General features: G+C 43.5%; 1 protein-coding gene across 1 annotated transcript; it reads right to left on the bottom strand.

The window, feature by feature from the left end:
• Nucleotides 1-4,997: 4,997 nt before the first annotated feature.
• Nucleotides 4,998-12,542, bottom strand: RPL3 (ribosomal protein L3). The gene is made up of 10 exons (XM_081928385.1): nt 12,387-12,542; nt 11,167-11,359; nt 10,488-10,656; nt 9,507-9,642; nt 8,423-8,609; nt 7,864-8,024; nt 6,834-6,935; nt 6,408-6,503; nt 5,683-5,802; nt 4,998-5,090 (listed from the first exon to the last, which is right to left on the bottom strand). Exons 1-10 carry the CDS (start codon nt 12,387-12,389, stop codon nt 5,046-5,048), a joined length of 1,212 nt encoding a protein of 403 aa, XP_081784511.1. The 5' UTR covers nt 12,390-12,542; the 3' UTR covers nt 4,998-5,045.
• Between the last annotated feature and the right edge of the window lie 1,037 nt (nt 12,543-13,579).

Here is a 13,579-nt window from a genome sequence, read left to right as displayed (position 1 = left end):
CCCCTTTGTGGATGCTGGGTTTGGATAGAAACAGTTCCAAATGCGCCGGTCATCTTCAATCCTACTCATGTACAGAAAAGGTATGATTATTCAATGCAGAATTGGCTGCTCTTACCTTGAAATGATTCTAGTAGGAGCTCTGTTTTCTTACAAACAATATTTGTGTGTGTTGTTTCAAACACAAAAAACAACGAGGAGGCATCAATGAGGAGATTCCCCGCACAAAACTACAATCCCCAGAATGCTATGGGACGAAGGATTGATGGTTATTCTACTCTGAGAATTGTACCTCTGTGAGGGGTATAAAGGTCTCCTAACTACTCTCAGGACCCTTAACAAACTACACTTCCCAGGATTCTCTGGGGTAACCATAACTATTTTCTGCTTCTGCTTCTTCTTTGGGGATCACTTGTAGCCGAGTAAGATTGTCTTTCATAAACACAGTCCGTAAGTGACTGTGGAGGCCAATTCTGGAACCACACATCCTTCCACAGTGGGGACATTGGTTTCCGGCAGAAGTTGATCATGGTGTGGATTTGCCAAGTGTGCCTTCCTCTTAGCACGTTTCTCCCTTGCGCCCTGAGTTCAAGTGTAGCTTTAAATGCAAGGTGCAGGCTGGACAAACATAATATAGACATGCCCTGTGTCTTGGCAACCAGGCTAGGACTAAGGAGGATAGGCACTGCATTTCCTAGCTTGCCCACAAAGAGCTACATAGTTTGAAACTACACACACACACACACACACACACACACACACACACACAGCCTCGAGCAAAATTATTCAAGCACTATGCCATATAAAAGGAGGATCATAACTCCAGCTTGTCAGTTTACTGTTCAAGGTAAGGAATATCTCAATATTACACAGTTTTTACATCAACTTGGTTGAGGCCTCAAGGTGCTTCTGTCATAGAGCAATAAATAATAATTAAGGAGACAGCGAGGCAGCAGTTTTAAACTTGCCTGATTGCATGTCAAACGAAGTTACTAAAACTTTTTTAAAAATACACACTTTCAAGTTAGATGTGCAGCATCAAAACATCACAGTGCAAGATGGGGGGGGGATAATAATACGTCGTTCAAGGGGTCTGGCAGCGGGGGGCAGTGAGCCAAGGCACCAGCAAAGAGCCACAAGCTGTTGAATGAGCCTTGCTTCATCCCCCTTGGGCGCATTAATAAGCTCCTCTGCGATGTTAAGCATACTTAGTGTGCTCCACCTGTCGTTCTGATCAAAGCTGGAGGTCGGCTTCAATGCAAGAGTGTCAGATGGGCCAGTTGTGAAGCTAATTGTGGGAACAGAGAACGCAAAACCCAAGCTCCCCACCTCCTTGTGTGCCTGAGGCAGCCTCAGAACACCAGTTAACGTCTTCACTAGCAAGTCGCAGCTGCTTTTCACTGCAACTCCAAAGTGGGAGAGGAGACTGAGAACAGAGGCAGAGCGAAGACTCGCACCCAGCCATCCTGCCCACGGACACAGGACTCAAATCAAGATGCCCAGCCTTGAAGACCAGCCACGTTAGTTTGGTACCTGAGGCAGAAAAACCCACAGGCGGTATAAACAGGGCTGGTTCTACCCTTAGGCAAAGTGAAGTAACCACCTCAGGTAGCAGATGTTGGGGGACAACAGCAGCAGCCCCTTCCCCCGCTAATCTTGAGCTCTCAGCCATCTTTCTCTGCTGTCATGTAACCTATCCTGGGCCCTCCTAAACTGACTGCTGTTTCAGGTGTGATGAAGGATACTATCCTGTCATCAGCACTGAAGTAAAATTGAGCAGCCAACTCAGTCAGCTGCTCTACATGGAACTGTGAGTGGGCAGCCACTTATTTTATTTATTTATTAAATTTATATACCGCCCTTCATCAGAAGACTTCTGGGCGGTTCACCATAGGTAGTAAAATGTCTCTGGACAGCTCTGAGTAAAAAGACAGCTGCCACAAAATAAATGAATAAAGAGCAATTTGGTTTCCCTTCCTGACACCCAAGTCAACTGCCTGGAGGTGGCTGCCTCTCACTACCTAATGACAGAACTGACCCACAAGATCTCATTCCTGAAGCAGGCTGGAAAACTCTGTTTTTTGAGAGAGAGAAGCCATTTGCAAAATAGCCATCTGGATCCAGTGTTACCAGGTTCAGTAGGGAACCCGTGTCTGAGATCCTTCATCAATGAGCCAAATAGAAAATGGCAAAGAGAGCTTCTCAAGTCAGAAGCTTGTAGTGGAGGGACAAGTTGCACATGTGGGGATTGTCTTATATAGCTAATAAAGCCGCAGGTGCCTGGTTGCCCATGAACAAAAATCCCAATACTATTTATAGTTCCAGAGCAGTCCATGAAAATTGACAAGCCGGGTGGGGTGGGGACAAAAATGGATACTGCTTGGGGTTCTAAAAAATAATGTGAGGGAACCATCCTCCTCAGAGGAAAACTGTTTTTGTTTCTTAATTAAGCTTTGGAACGTCAAGCCCTACCCAGCCACACAGAATCAGGACCCTGTGCCGGTCCACATTCGGGCCACAGGCAGACACTCCCAATCCCTGAGCCAGAGTAACAGCCAATCAGTGCTTATTTTCAAAGATTAAAAGTGCTGGGCTTCTAAACACGCCATCCTAAAGTTTCACTTCTGACCCCTTAAGCTCTTAGCTCCCTCCGCACATGTCAGGAGAGCAGTTTACAAAGACGGCCCCTAGTCTCGGGCTTACAATCTAAAAGGCAGAACACAACAGGGATTGGTTGGGAGAAGGAAAAAAAGCAAAAAACAAACAAACTGAGGGGCCAGTTTTGTTTCTAAGTTCTCATAACATCCAGCTAGAATGGAAACCATTGAAGTTACCTAACTGCACTACTGCATCCGTAACAAAATAAATCACATGAGAAACCAAGTTACCAAAGGTGTATTTAAGTGCACAACTATTTGCTCTTTGTCCTCTTTCCCAAATCTCTGATCTTGAGAACGAAACCTCTTGCCCACAGCAAAGTCCTGGTCTGTGACCTCACTTGATTGTTACCTGTTGCTGTGGCGACTGTGTCCTAAACATGGAAGGCAGAAACTGAAAAGCTGGTTGGCGGAGAATGCAGGCAGTTCAGCAAGAGCAGAGACCACCACCTACTGGTCCATTCAATTATCACTTGAGTGGCTGCTTTCAAGGACATTTCCTGTATGCAAGGCAATCAGTCACATTTGAGTTCCCTGAGCTATTTTATATTGAAGCTTGATCACTGTGGAAAACAGGAGATGCATTAATGAGGGCATTGGCATGCATACCCCTTAATGATTTTTCTTGCTGCTGTTTGGCCACTGTAATGCGCTGTACTAGATGCTAAAGTCGTTCATTTTTAATTAAAACTTTCTGCCATGCCCCACCTGAATATTCGGGATCACTGGTGGTCCACAGACCACACCTTTGGGCAACACTGGTCTATAGCAAACCTGATTCAAATGAGATCCAGTTTAGGACTCAAATGAGAAACATCCTTTATGTTCTTACACATTCCCACATTCCTGGGAGAATGCCCATAAGCTGTGCATTACAGGAAAGAATACTTGGCTATCTCCTCACAGGGTTGTTGTGAGGATAAAGTGGGAATGAAGAGAAACAAGTATGCCACCTTGAGGTGCTTGGAGGAAAGGTGGGGATATAAATATAAAAATAGTAATGCTTTCCTAAAAATGCAGGTTCCACTATTATTAAATTCAATAGCATTTTGTCCTAGCTCTTTGAAGGTTTTGTCAGGTGGGTTTCTAAATGTGTCTTGGATGCTATCAGGTGGCAGCACAGACCAAACTTGGAAATTGAGATATACTGGAATCTGAGCTTGCCCATCACCTCACACCTCCTGCACCAAGCCTCATCTTCAATTATCTCACTCAAATCCTGTGGTTCAAGTGAATTGCACTCTGGAAACACAGACTAGGGAGCAAGGTATGATGCAGGTGCAAGGCTTTTATGTATTCAAAGCGGCAAAGAAACATGAACCAGGCCTTCTATTTCTGACCATCCCTGTACATCCCCTTCAAGAGCCCTGTGTATTGAGCTAGAGTCGCTTAGCACAGGAGTGGGGAACATCTGGCATACAGGTTAGTCTTATCCAGGGGATCATCCATAGGGCCAAGGATATTGGATACTGAATCCTGTCGATAAGTGCTGGCAAAGCAACCCTATGCAGCCGGTAGCATTGCATCCTCCGTTCATAATCTGGAAATGGGAAGATTCAATCCTGCTGGGTGCTGCTTTGCTGGTGAAGGAGACCCCTCCCTACTGCATGTTAGATGATGTAGGTGGGGCCACCAACATTGCATAAGGAAAATGTCACCTAATACTTCACAGCAGTGATGTTCCCAAAATTAGTGCACCACCATGCAGACAAAGCATTTTGGTTTAAACCAGATTCCTGTATGTTGTATACCTGTTCAACCAAAATTTCCTTCCAAGCAACCTTGGAACAGAATGTACCGGACAACCTACCTTGCCTCATTTTGGAGCAGTCCTAGTGTGTGTGGCATTGCTAAAGGAATGTGCCAGTCCTGACAGGAAAGATTTGTGGTTGCTGTAAAGCGGAACATTGTATTATGATAAAAGTGGGGGTGGGGTTTGCATATAAAAGGTGCCAGGTTCAACCAAGGGTATTTCCAGGTAGAATGGAGAAAGCCTTGTGAAACCTTGCTTGTCCATGCAGGCAATACTGCCTTAACACAAAGGTCTGACTTGGTCTAAAGGTAGCTTCTTATGTTCCTACCTTATTCCAAACTAAATTTTCATTTAAATTATGATTTGAAACCAACAGTTTCTAGGAGCAGATGCTTTTACACTTGATTCTGTGTAAAGTTTGCTGCCCATACATCAGCAAGTCTACTGAAATGAGGGTGAATCTGCCACATAGCATCCTGTCTTGCAGAAGAGCAATGCTATATAACATTTTAAAACCCAAGCAATTATCACAGCCCACCTAAAGACCAATTTCATTTCTATCATTCATAAAACATGAAGCAGACAGTGTATTTGATATTTGTAGCTTTATTATAAGACTACGAGCCAGAATCCAGAAATTAAGCAGTCTCTTCTTTGGCAATGCGATCTTTCTTGAGTGGTCCCTGCAAAGAAAATAGAAATGTGTCAGTCTAAACAACAGGAGATCCATAATCTCAAGACATTTAACATTAATTAACAGGTGGATTTTTTTAAAAAAGAGACAGAAGCCAATAGACTATGGAACACAACACAATTGTTAAAAGTCTGCTGCCACCAACTGGCCACAGCATATAGCAGTTCACTAGTGGACTACTGGTTACATTCCTGAGGGACTACTTAATGCTTGCTGGTTCTGGAGATTCCCAGAAATGCTAGACAAAGTGTGGTCAGCAAGATTCTTATGTGAGCAACTACTGTTGTGCCTTAACTGCAAATTTGGAGTAGGTAAATGCACACAAAGGTCCCCCAATTGAATTTGAAAGTACTAGGGCTGAATTGAGACTATGCCAATACCATTTAATCTATTTACACATGCAAGAGCTGATCCTAATCCTGAACCATTAGTAAGTCTTTTCACACACCTTCAAACAAATTTCTGTGTTGCCCACTGTTCAATTACATAGGCATTAAAAGATCAATTCAAAACACCATTTTCTTAAAAGCAGATGCAGCAAGTAGCTTATATACTGGACACTAGAAAGGACGTGCTCTTACCATGAAAACCTTCTTCTCCTCAGCTGTCTGGAAGCGGCCATGACCAAATTTGGAAGTGGTGTCAATAAATTTCAAGTCAATCTTCTCCAGGGCCCGACGCTTGGTCTGCACAAGCAAGGACTAGGGGGAAAAGGACATAGAGTAAGGCTGACTGGCAGGCAACTGCAAAATCTCAAATGGAAAAAGGTTAAGCGATGGAAAGCCAGTAATTCAGAAACATTTTTCTACAGCTCTTCAAGCTTCACTACTACATTGTACTGCAAATTCTAACGCCCCCCACCCGCCTGGTATGTGGCTTGAAGAACAATATTAACTTTAGATCTCAGGCCTGCATTCAACCACAGTGCATAATGTGCCATTTAAGAAGAATTTAGGCCTGATTTGCCAACACATGATTATGGCCTAACTATATAAACAGAAGTCAGCAGCCAACAACCTGCGGATTGTCCCTGCTGGAAAGCCTGGTTGCTGTATACTGTCCTAAGAATGTAAAGAGGCCAATGAGCAATAAAAGCCCTCTCACACTTCTTGGGGAAGCTGATCTATTGGAAGCAGTGTGCATGCCTCCATTTGCGGTTTTTAGTGTCACAATCTGGTACAGAAAATGCTAGCCTTCTAGCACCCTGACATTATTGGAGAGCTTACAATATTCAAACAGACAGCTATACCACCTCATCTAGCAAAGGAACTTCAAAGAGATCAGTCACCACCCTTCCACTGCTCACCTTGCGCAGAGTGAGAACTCTCTTCTTGGTCCCAACAACACAGCCTTTCAACATGATAAAATCATTGGTCACTTCACCATAATGGACAAATCCGCCCTGTGTGAGAAGAGCAAATAAATGCGTATGGCAATTATTTAGTACTACATACCACCAATATTCTGAATTCTGCAGTTTCCCCTCACCCCCAATGGGATTCAGAGGCCAGAGATTTTAATGTCCAGCCAAACCAGAAGGGCAGAACTCATGGTTTATGTTGAAGTGAATGGCACCTTTAGGAATTGTTAAGAGGACAACTTAAAACTAAGAGTACTGAAGATTACTCTATGCCTCCAAAATACAGGAGTGGCAAATCTTTGAGGGACACACAGGCTTCCACCCAATGATGTTCTACCCAGACCCCCACATTTAAATTTGAAAGCCACTCACCAGAGGATTAATGCTCTTGTCAGACTGATCATACTCTGTTGAAGCATTGTTTTTGATCAGCTTGCCATCCTTGATTTGGTATCCTTGGCCAATCTTGTAGATCTATATGAAAAACAAAAAAGGGGAGGAAGAAATGAATACTTTTCAACAATGAAACACAAAAAAATTAACACCAGAATTTATGAATCTGGTGACACCTGGCAACTCACAGATCCCTACTATAGAGGTCTAATTTCCCATTATAGGTTTTGAGAAGGCAAGATTCTGAGCAGCTGTAGGTTTCCAATGTTTCTTGCCTTCATTAATCCAAAACAAATGTAAAAATACCTCGTCACTCAAGCATGTCAAGAGTGATTGGTGGTGACCACGAAAAAAATCCTGGCTCAAAAGCCACACAAAGATTTGTGGCCCGCCAATCAGGACCTACCTCTTTAAAAAACCTTTAATTCCCAAGGAAGTTGCAATCTTTGTGTTAGTTGGTACACTGGTATCTCCTACACGTTAAGCTTTGGAATGTTTCACTTTGGAAAGTTATATTTATAAGCAAGTTGTACCATTACAATGCTTGTAATCAACTGCAGTGACTATCTTTAGAACTTGCAATGACTCATAACCATTTTAAGAATGCACTCACATATTTACAGTTGAGGGGGAGGTAGCAATTGGCCAGCAAGTGACATTACTGGTATGGAACTATATTGTCCCAACTGCTCAACTAGGAAAAGATTTCCATATAGAATTTTAGCAGATTGGGTTGCTCTTTAGTGAAATGCTGCATTCTTATACAACCTGCAGTGTTGTAGGGCAAGTGGGAAGTGAAGCGGACACTGTTGTAGAAGAGCTCGGCACAGAACTTTTTCAGTCATGGGCTCAAATCCAGCTAAGTAAACCAACCTCTAATAACACCACAATCTCTTTCTACCCAACTGCCGTTCTGCAGTGACATTTTATGAACACAGAACACATTCAAGCTTCAGCTGGAATGGATTATTATCATTATTTATTATTATTATGCAAAGTACATCCATACCTTCTTATTGATTTCTGTGCGGTGATGGTACCCCTTCTGACCAGCTCGAGCCACAGAGAAGGCCACACGAGCAGGATGCCAGGCACCAATACAAGCCACTTTACGCAGACCCCTGTGAGTCTTGCGGGGCAGTTTTTTGGTGTGCCATCGGCTGGTAACACCTAAGAGGAAGAGACATGGAACTTGTTAGAACTACTTAGCTCCAACATCTAATTGACTGGAGCCTCAACTGTGTGGGATATCAATGAAATGTCTTCCAGACACGTGAGATTACTATACTAAAATAAAGGGATCTTACAAATGACCACCCTGAAGTGGCCAAACCCTCTCCCGTTTCTTGCAAAGCTGGTCTCAGAAGGAAGGCAGCATGGAATGACTCCTCATGGGTATCGGGCACTGCGCCCAGTGCATATTCCATGATCTCATCACTGAACAGCCTCTTGCAAATCAAGAATATTTTGCCAACCCTCTACGCCAAAGCCAAATAAACTACATAGGATGTTAAGGACACTCATAGTAGTTTAATTTCTGACATATTGTTGACTGGAAAATAAATTACCTTTGTATCCCTTGCCCTTTGTGACGCCAATGACATCAATCATTTCATCCTGGCCAAAGACAGTCGACACGGGCACTTGCTGCTCCAGCTTCACTCGAGCCCAATCCACCTTCTCAGCTACAGTGCCACCATTCACCTGGATTTCCATCAAGTGAGACTTCTTTTGCCGAAGCGGAAGCATTCGCATCTGAGATACCAAATAAAGAGTTAATGCAGTGGTTGTGGCAAAATGCCTAATCATGTTTGCATTTTTTCAGTATCAATTATTATTTCTAGTTCAATCAATCCAAAGTGAAGGGTAATTTAATGCTTTTACAAAAAGTTATGTTTGCAACATTAACGGATGACTTAAAATTTCATCCAATACTATCATTCTCCTTGAGGGCCTTCTGAGCCAATCAATGCAATGCATTTTTAAAGGCTATATCAAAGAACCCCACATTTCTTTTCTGATGCATTCATTAACAGCTCATTGCATATATTAGAATCAAGACCCCGTCACAAGTTAAACAAGAGCCTTTAGATAAATTACTGTGAAATAGCCAAATTATAAAACCTTTGAAGAAATAAACTATATTGTGGGGCAGCAAGGTTTGACTGAACTGACAAAATCCTGTATCCTTCCAGTACTTGCCACCTTCTGGTTTTCAATATTCCATTAAAAGGATTCTGAAAGGCTTATAAAGCATCGTCCAATTTTACAGCCACAAAGCTATATTTAAAAAGGGCCAAGTCAAAGGGTTGAAAGATAGTAAGTGCATCATGGCACAATAGCTTCTAGGTAAATATTACATCAAATACCAGATGCAACGAGGCGCCACTTACTTCACAAGACTTTAAAAGCACTACCACCCAACTGTTTAAAAAAATGGTAATACAAAGTTCGGCAAAAATATTAAAACACTGTACTTGACAAAAAGGTGGTCTCCCCTTTCAGCTGATAATGGCAATTATGGACATGAGCATAGACAGAAGGCAAACCAGTCAAACAGTGGAATCTGCTATTAGCAGATCTTTGGCCATTGACACTAAACTATCTGTGAATTCATATGTGCTTTAGGAAATAGGCAATGCAAGAGCTCACCTGCGTGTGAGCTATGACCCTGATAACCTGGCAGTACTTCTTCATGCTGTTGAAGTCCTTCTCCAGTTGTTTCTTGCCTTCTTCATCCTGCCACTTCTTGCAGTACTTGGTGAAGGCCTTCTTCTTGGACTTATGCCTTCAAGGAGGAGCAGAGCAGAGATGGGGATTGGCAGAGCCCTTCATCAGCCCACCCAGAGAGGCGGTTGAGTGGAAGAAGCTGCCACAGGAATCAGTTTTGGCTCATTGCTGGCTTCTAAGGAGCCTTTTCCACCAGCAAGCGGAGCCTGGAGCTCATCAAGCAAAGGCAAGGCTGCCAGAGCTGAGCGGAGCTGCCATAATTCCATACAAAGAACATTAATATGCACTGCACAGAACAGTAATTAAGAAAATGTATTCTGCCTTAGAAGCTCCATTTCTACTTCATAGTGTTAACTTCACTTTACTCATTTATAGCTTTCTATCTTGCCTTTTAAAACCATAATGCCACTGTTACCTTCCTAACTTAAACAACCCACAAATCTTAAAGGGCAACATTTACATTTGCATACCTCAAGTTCAGATATTCAGGAAGGTTACCGGTTATAGTACCCTGATTAACATGAACATGCCACAGTGTAAGGGGGAGAAATCCTTCCCAAGATCCATGCTAAGACTATACCAGGAGGCAACTCAACTAGAAATTTGTTGCCACCAGGAAAGAAGTCATACTACACTCTCCTAAGATAGCAAACTACAGTCAGTGCTCGACAATCAGCAACAAGCACCAAAGGTGATTTTTTAATGTCCGCCCGTCGAGAAATCATCATCTGTAGTGTTCACATACCCAAGAGGGCATCATAAAACCTTACCCCCTTACTGCAATATAAACTGAGTTGCTGTCAACTCAGGTCTAGAGAGTTCTACAAGAGAGCAATATAATTGGGGCTAACTATTCCTGCATCTTCCTAACTCATGGAACTTAAGAATCTCAGCCATAATTACCAGTTCTTGTAGAACCGACGCTTGCACTCATCGCTGATATGCTCGGCAAAGATGGTCTTGAAGGTGCGAAGGCCACGGGGAGTTTCAACGTAGCCCACAATCCCCACAATAACCATGGGAGGGGTTTCCACCACAGTAACTGCCTCAACAACTTCTTTCTTGTTGACCTCTATGAAACAGATAACAGAACAGATGAGAACTAAAAGATACTAATGAGCCTATAGTTTCTATAACTGAGGGAAATTAAAACACCATCCAGAAGCAACCTAATCCTTCTGTTGTCAGATTAAAGCCTAACATGGGGCATGTGTACTGTCCTGAAAAGCTAAAGGAGTGCATAAGGTGAGGAATAGGTGCAGCAAGAGTTCTTATGCCTGGTGTTTTCAAACACAAATAAACAACCCTGGGGATCAGAACAATATTCTTTCTTCCGCCCATCAGGAATGATAGAGCACATGGACTGGTAGTGTAGAACAGCAAGTCCTGGCTCATACATACTCAATCTTGGCTATGAAGCAAGTAAACTCAGGCAAGCTGCTAGCCTCACACCTTCGTCTAAAATAACAAAGCTAATAATGTCACATTGTAGAAGTATTGAAAATTACTATGTGAAGTGTCCTAAAGTATATCAATGCCATGGTATCAATTTCAATTCCCTCCCAAGAGAAGAAATACGTACTGGAGCCAGGTCTGTCAACTTCACGGACAATGTGGGTCATGCCAGCTTTGTATCCAAGAAATGCAGTGAGGTGGATGGGCTTGCTGGGGTCATCTTTAGGAAAGCTCTTCACCTTGCCTCTGTGCCGACGGCTACGCTTGCGAGGCAGAAAGCCCAAAGACCCATGCCTGGGAGCTGAAAACTTGCGGTGGGACTAGAAGGGAGGAAAAGACATTTTGCTTAGTAGGAGAAGCTTTGCAAGTCCTCAACAACCTCAGGGTTCTTAGGAAGGCAAGGAAATGCTCTAAACACCCTGGGAGAGAAACAAACTTCCCTTGCCCATAATAAATCCCTTGGGAGCAACACTAAAGTGTGCTTCTTTTGTGTACAGTAATGCAGTGCATGCCAAGCAACATGCCTAGCTTGTTTTCCTTGCAAGTTTGGCAATACTACATCTCAAACACAGGTTCACAAGACTCAATGTTGCATTAAATAACCAACCCACCCTATGAGAGATTTTTATAAAAATACTGTCAGAATGGCCCTTTATAGTTAACTCTTCAGCCATAACCTGAGGTAATGGAGGCTTTTTGTTTTTAAGACAAGAGGATAAAGCATTTACTAAGTACAGTACGACAAATAAAATCAAAGACTATACTATAAAAAGCCCCAGCCAAAGATCAGGGATAGAAGCAGCTGGAGCCAGCAACATCCGGACAGCCACACGCCCTCCCATTCCTGCATTAAGAGCCATGACCGACCACGCTCCTTGGTGGAGCTGCTCTAGTCAACCACATGCAATGACCTTACAAAATTATCTATAATTAATACGTTCAAGACGTTTTAGCAAGGGCGATGCTACCAATGCACTCCGGGATAACAATACGAATCTTATGCACGCCTACTTTGAAGTAAGTCCCAATGGGGCCTTCCGCTTAAGTAAGGAATTGCTGCCTAAGTAGCTATAACAAGTTTCAGCCATTTCAAGACACCCTTTCTTTAGATGAGATAAGAGATGACGGCAGGCAGCCTCACGTTAGGCCAACTCAGCAGTCATCGGTAATGAGAATAGGCCCAGGACCCCGTTAAGGAGTGAGGCTTATGTAGCACCCAAATAATTCTCGGTGTGCCTTCAACAAAGACCCTTAAGCGAGATAGACCGGGATTGAGCACGGCCGGAACGACCACTGACCCGATGGCAGCGGATAGCATGTTTCCCGCAAAGCCCAACTACCACCTACCATTTTGTCTCCGAGCCGATGTAGAAGGGAAGTGGAAAGGTGCGCGTGCGCTATTTATCCCTTCGCTTCCTAGGCATGCGCAGTCGCGTCCAGCCGATACGCGTGCGCATGCGTTTCCAAATCGGTCCCACGTGCACTGTAATCCTCTATGCGAAATATCGCGAGGAGACAGAAGGAAACGATAACTTTTTAAAAAAAAGTAAAGGCTACGGGTGCCGGGAGGGTTATGAATTCCTCAGATGATGCCATTTCGCATGAAGGACTGCTTTATCGGGAGGTCCCTCATTAAACTCGTGCATGCGTACGAGGAAGCAAATTCCATCCTTTCAGTGGGGGAGGGATGTCTCTATCTAGTCATAATACTGGAGGCCGGGAAATTGGGGCTTAAATTTGTCTATCAAAGGACAGGATTATCAACGACGCGGGAGTCCAGCATAAACCTATAATCCCCCCCTCCAACAGCACTAGGGTGTACAAAGCAGAGAAGATGGTATTAGTTTGGAGGCGTCTGTTAAAGTTTGGTAATGGCTGAAAATGCAAGCTTTTGGGTTCCATAGATCTCTTCAGCAGCCCCTCTTCCAAGTCAGAAGAGGTTTAAGTATAATAAAGAAGAGGAAGGAGGAGACTGAGGAAGAAAATTACAGTATTCCTTACAGAAAATCTCTTTGCTTCCCTGCACTGCTGTCACTGATGCTCAGGCAGCTCTGTGCTGTTACTGACCCACAGTAATCGTACTGAGTATGGCCCATCTCTTTCCCCAACACCCAAGTACACTCCAGCTTCTTATCTGTGAACTTTTCCCCACTATGGGGTTGTAGTCTGGGAGTGAGGAGTCTGAATCCTACCCATTAGGGTTTTTTTTTAAAAGCTCATAGTTTGGAAAGGCTGGAGCTGAAGGTACAACCCCACCCCAGCATAACCACACTTAGCCCTCTTTCTGATGCAATCTACTGTGGTGTCATCATCACCCAGTTACATAAGGGGAGTCCAAAAACAGATGGCTCAAGTCAGAAGGCAAAGCAAAGCAAGGCAAGACATTTGTGCTGGGATGAGCATGGCCTTGTTTCTAAGGGGTCTACATTAACAAAATGGCAGGTGAGAAGAGGCTTGCCATTTACCAGCCAATTGGGAAACAAACTGTGATGTACATGACACAGCTGACTTTGAGGCTGCTGCCCCAAACCCAGCTCATG

Source organism: Podarcis melisellensis, assembly GCF_964234715.1.
Source record: "Podarcis melisellensis genome assembly, chromosome: 10".
Lineage (NCBI taxonomy): Eukaryota > Metazoa > Chordata > Lepidosauria > Squamata > Lacertidae > Podarcis > Podarcis melisellensis.
The sequence above is the reverse complement of the archived record's forward strand: the minus strand, read 5'-3'. Positions and strand labels throughout refer to the sequence as shown.